Source organism: Trachymyrmex septentrionalis, unplaced genomic scaffold, assembly GCF_001594115.1.
Source record: "Trachymyrmex septentrionalis isolate Tsep2-gDNA-1 unplaced genomic scaffold, Tsep1.0 scaffold16, whole genome shotgun sequence".
Lineage (NCBI taxonomy): Eukaryota > Metazoa > Arthropoda > Insecta > Hymenoptera > Formicidae > Trachymyrmex > Trachymyrmex septentrionalis.
In genome coordinates this window covers 4,981,927-4,987,496 of record NW_017304758.1, presented here as the reverse complement: position 1 = coordinate 4,987,496, position 5,570 = coordinate 4,981,927, and the positions used below count along the sequence as shown (strand labels likewise).

General features: G+C 36.4%; 1 protein-coding gene across 2 annotated transcripts in view; it reads left to right on the top strand.

Annotated features, from left to right (window-relative positions):
- Positions 1 to 5,570, top strand: part of LOC108746087 — a 27,251-nt gene that overhangs the window by 17,472 nt on the left and 4,209 nt on the right. Inside the window, exons 3-6 of one of the 2 annotated variants that reach the window (XM_018482624.1) lie at positions 2,709 to 2,819; positions 3,683 to 3,820; positions 4,129 to 4,226; positions 5,237 to 5,402. In XM_018482624.1, the coding sequence (XP_018338126.1) occupies positions 2,709 to 2,819; positions 3,683 to 3,820; positions 4,129 to 4,226; positions 5,237 to 5,402 (513 nt within the window). Of the gene's footprint in view, positions 1 to 2,708; positions 2,820 to 3,682; positions 3,821 to 4,128; positions 4,227 to 4,950; positions 5,117 to 5,236; positions 5,403 to 5,570 lie in introns of both variants that reach the window. The other variant, XM_018482623.1, reaches the window with a different exon arrangement.

The window sequence follows — 5,570 nt, the reverse complement described above, 5'->3', positions numbered from 1 at the left end:
CCCCCCCCCCCGCGCCCCCTTCCTCCCTTCCTTCCTGCAATGTCTTACATGTGTACGCATCACATCCAAACTTCCTTTTTATTCTCGGAGACATGTCTGCTCGATATCTCTACTGATTAATATTTCGCGTTACGTGGGATTTTGATGGGATGACTTTGTATCGCGCTCTTGTATACCGTTGTCGCGTCGGTCAGCGCCGAAAATCGAGGTCAGCATGTGTGATTGCGATTGCACACGTGAAAAATCCGAAGAAACCAGTCAACGACCGGTCCGGTGGCTTTTATCTACCTGCCGATATCGCTCGTATCGCGCGACGATGCGCGATGCACGATGAAAAGTACGAGGGCTCGCCGACCGCGGTCGCTCCGGCATCGCCACCGTCGCCGACGATTCCTCTTCCGGAATGGCGAGGAGTATAGCCGCGTGTACAGTTAGGCGCGAGGCCAACGATCTTGGCATGGCGCCTTATTTCGTTTAGGCGAAACTAGATTCAAAAAGAGTCGGAGGAAACGTCCGTCGGCTGAATCTTAAATATTTCGAACGGTATGTTTCCCCGGGGAGGTTGACCACGAAGTTCCTACCTCCAGAAAAGTTTACTTCCGGTCCTACGATAACGAAATTTTGCGTGTCAAATTAGTAGAACGATTCTCGCTACGTGTTATAAAATTTGAATGAAAAAAAAAAAAGTGCAATATTCTTATTATAGAATTTAAATATAATTTTCATTAATAGGAGGATATTAGGATGTATTAATAATTCTAGTAGTTCCTTTTAAGAACACAGGATTTTTCGCGAAAATAAATAACGGAACGTTATACTAGCGGGCTGTTTGAAAAATTTGAGCGAAATCGTAATAATTAAAAAAAAAAAAAACTGAAATTAGTTCCGTTTGTTATTTCCAACAGTTCTTTTCAACGGAAAACTTTCACTTAATCACAACTAAAGAATGAAAGAAAAAACAGTAATCAACTATCAAAGGAGAATTGAATCTACAATTGGAAAATAAAATACACAATATCCAAAGAAAAAAATATTATTTAGCTCGAAATTAGTGCAAAACTTTAATTTTAAATCCTCGAGCAAAGTTTCGTTCGAATTTGTTCTCGCTAAAAGAATTCCTCCTTGAATCTTATTAAAGACAATGATCTAATTAATCAAAAGTTCACGAGGGCTTTTTGAGACACTGCTTTTGATGGACAATTATCAATGTCTTATACACGTTCAGTAGAAAAAATATCTTTGCAACTGTACATTTTTTAAAACAATAACAAAAAAGAACTGTAATAGACTAATGAAAGTCAACATCGATAAATGATTCGCAATTATTCGATGAATAATAATCAATAATCAAAAATCAATTGAATTGATGTCTTCTTTATTTTCCAATTTTTGATTATTAATTGTTCACTAAATAACTGCGCTGCACATTTTTTACGATTTGTGTGATTTATATGTACATGTATTTAGATTCAGTGAAAGGAACTGAGGGCAAAATCAATCATATTAAAAAATTTCACAACAATAAAGCTTTTTCTGCTGGACGCAATAATTGCGATTGCCTCGGTTTATCAAAGAGGACGTTCACCAGGAAAAGGAATCGCGAAAGCGCGGCTGCTTTACAACTTTTTCCTACGTGCTAAGGTGGCGTTTCATGGATTAGGATTCATTGAATGAGTACCGTTGTAAAAGAGCCGAAAGAGCAAATCCCCTCCTGCAGGGTATACAGGAAAAGGCATACCGCACACTTCGCGCCCGGTGATAGCGCTGCATTCTGGGTCGCATGCTTCTCGAGACGCACGCTCGTTGACGCTGTTGGGGCTGTGGGATCATGAAACACTGATAAATCCCAGTAGTAAATTCCCCATGGAACATGATCCCCTGAGGATATCTAATAAATGCACCTTCAAGGATCCCTCGCGCCTCCTCCACTTGCAACCGGAGAATAAACGGATGTAACGATCAGCACTTGGTCGTTCATTATATACATATCTATAGGAAATCACATTGAAGGATTTATAAGATATTCTGTATTGTATACATATAAAGCACCTCAGAATATTTCCAAAATGTACATACTTGCGAAAGAAGTTGATGAAATAAAAAGATCTGCAAATTCTCAGACTGATTAGAAAAATAGCTTACGTAACATTCCTTCATTCCAATTTATTTATTTTTTTTTATTCTTACATGATTAAGTAACAAATCACAATAAATCACATTTCGCTCTCGACGAAGTGTATCTTTAATGTGATATCGCATCTTCACAAGTGTAATGTAAATGTCATTTCACTAGAATTCCGCATTTATCTCGCTTAGAATGCGTCTCGATTCTGGATGTCGTAATCATCCGTTAGATGAACGTGTCTGTGCGGTTGGTGAAATGAGAACGTCGGTGATGATTAGCCAATTAAGCGTAGATTATGCGCGCCACTTGGTGAAACATTTCTTACTTCTCATAATTGGTAAAGGCAATTTGCGAACTCCTAATGTTTCGAGGAGACAAGATTTTTTTAAGTATATATTAATAAATATTAATAAATTTTCGCAAACAAAAATGAAGAGCACAAGTTCTTTCGCTATTGTAGAAGAATAACAAAATTTCAAGTAAATAAAAAAACTACTCATGACTTACAATTTTATAGTTATATAACGTGCGTTTATATCATTTTTATATTCTATCATGATTGTTTTTTTTTTTTGTATTGCAGTCGAAACTTATCTGAGCCCCGTGGAGACACATTGCATGAATATTGATTATTTCATTCCCGATGAAGAAAATCAAACCAGAGGCTTCTCTGACGATGCCATGACACGATTACGTAAGTATAACGCGATCAAATTTCTTAATATACTTGGTGTATATTATAATTGAAAAAATTTTTAAGTTTATCTTGAATGTAAAAAAAAATTAAAATATCAAATTTCTATGTAGTGTACAAAGTAATTCGGTGCCTTTTTTTCAAAGTTACTCACATTAAGGCAAGTACACAGTTAATATTCGAAATAATCTCTCCATTGTTTTTGATGACTTTACACCTTTCGGGTAACTGATGAATATCCTTGCAGAAGAAACTTGGCGGTTTTGACTCGATAAATAAAGTCACCGAATTAATTTGTACACTTAATATATTTATATGTATGAATATTTCATACATTTATGTATATTACGTATGCTAAAAGGCGACGTCGTAAAAATTAATCCTGTGTGAGACATTAGGGAGTTTTTGCAATGCCGTTTATCCAGATACGGTAAACGCTAAGGTCGGGTTATCTTCTTCTTAACAACTAATTAAGAAAAGGATAAACGTAACTTCATCGTATCTGGACCACGTTGTTGCAAAAACTTCCTAATACCTCTTATCCCCCCGTTTCTACTGATGCAGATTAACTTTAATCTTGATTCAATTTACTCTTCGTTTGTTTTCAGTCCTAAGAATTAGAAAAAGATGAAGAATAAATTGAACCGAAATTAACGTTAATCTATACTAACAGAAACAAGCATTATATATTTCAAACTCGTTCAAACATGCGTTTCAAACACAACACATATATAGCTTCATAAAAACATTTATTTCATCAAACTTCATAAATTTTTCATTAATATAGAAATAGAAGACGCAATTCTTTTATCGCAATGCATGCACAAGTAACTGCACGTTAAAATTTTTTATTTTTATCACAGATATGGGGAGATCCGTGATAGCTCTATTCATGGTCGCCTTTCTTGCGATATTTTCGGCATTCTGGACCGGAGTAGTGGGCTGCTGGAGAAGATCAGCAGGGAACATCACGGCTACAGCAATTCTAATGTTATTCGCCTGTCAGTATACTTCCCGAGATGTTTTTTCAGAGTTTACCCAACGTTCTCTTTTGTTTTGTTTTTCGGAATTAAATTTTATTCATAAACGGATACTTTCGAGTATCGCATTGAGATTGTTTATGAAGAAAGTGAATATTTTTTATTGGAAACGATGGTATTTCGAATAAAAATTCAAATAAAATTTATAGGCAGCGATCGTTTGAAAAGATTGAATCGTAAATTCGCGAGCATGCATCTGAAATTCCGAAAACTTTTTATACGTATATATAATATGATATTACTAGAACATATCTATTTATATCGTGCAGGTCTACTAAGTGCCGGCGGTATGGGCCTCTGGCATGGCGTCGAGTATTATGAAAAAGAAAAAATTGTCGGAGAGGAATATTATCAGCAATGGAGTAACGTAAGTACTCAATTTTATTTTCTTTACATTCAACTGAATGTCGAATAATAAAAGATATTTCAATTTTTCACGTTTTAAATCATAATATATAGTGTTTTGTTTGTTGAAAAAAATTTTAAACTAAAACATCTTTAAGAGTATTTAAAAAATGGAGATAAGAATAAACCGTTTCAATATTTTAAAGTTAAACACTTCTTTTTTCAGTGCAATATAATATCGAAATGCTCTATAAAATGTCAAAAATTGTCGTTAGCTGTTATGTCAATCGCACCAAAAGACTAGGAATCTATATGATGTTAATGTAACATTATTGACTGAAATTGTCTCAGCTTTCACTTCATCTCTATAAGTCATCTAAATTATTTATATACACATGAATATCTAAATGTCATCTGCAATTTGATCAATTATAAGCAAAATACATAAACATTTTTTTCAAATATTACAATTTTTTTAAATGAAATCACTCACTGTCGAGCACATTTTCTAGTATGCAGAACTAAAAAATTTCCTATGATGTTATTGAAGTGGAATGCTATGTTAGTTAATCTTGTAGAATACAGTAATCGATAATAAATACAATGGAGATACAGAGATAAATTTCGCTTATCTCGCGTCAGAGAAAGATTCTTCCAGGTATCTGATCGAAACCAAGAATTTCCACGTGACCAAGGTGACAGATGTAATTCGTATGCAGCGGATTTTGATCAAATGTTGCCCACAGGTTTTAAGGGACAATACGGCGCAATGGTACGACTGGTCGTTTTACCTCGCCTGGCTGGGGGTAGCTACGTGTCTGGGCACAATGACGCTATTCCTGATCGCAGCATCCTGCCTGAGAAGGGAGCGTGCTCGCGAGCAGGCCCAGAACGTTCAGTACATCATGCCAGGTGACACGATATCCATGAAACGGCCAAACTAACTCGTCCCGTATTTTTTCTTTTTGTTTGTTATATACGCCCGACGCGGCACGGCACGGCACGGCAAAACATGGGGGCAAAACTGTCTAGGTCCTGAAAGACAACTCGCTAATCTCGTACGACTGGTCGTACGTGGTCGCTTGGGTCGGCGTCGGTTGGTCGTTGGTCAGCGCGATCTTGTTTAGCGCCGCGGCGATTTGCTTGAGGGGCGAGAGAATGCGCGAGGAGGCGATGAACATGCAGTACCTCATGCCTGGTACATATTTAACACCTATTGCTTTTGCCGACTTATACGGGCACGTGGTAATATCCGACTGGCGTACTATTATCCGGCGACACTCTTGGAGAAGATCTTCATTTTCAATAAAGAGTTTGAGCTTTTTCAAAAAATTATTAACAATTTATCTTAAAAGTTTTGAGTAAA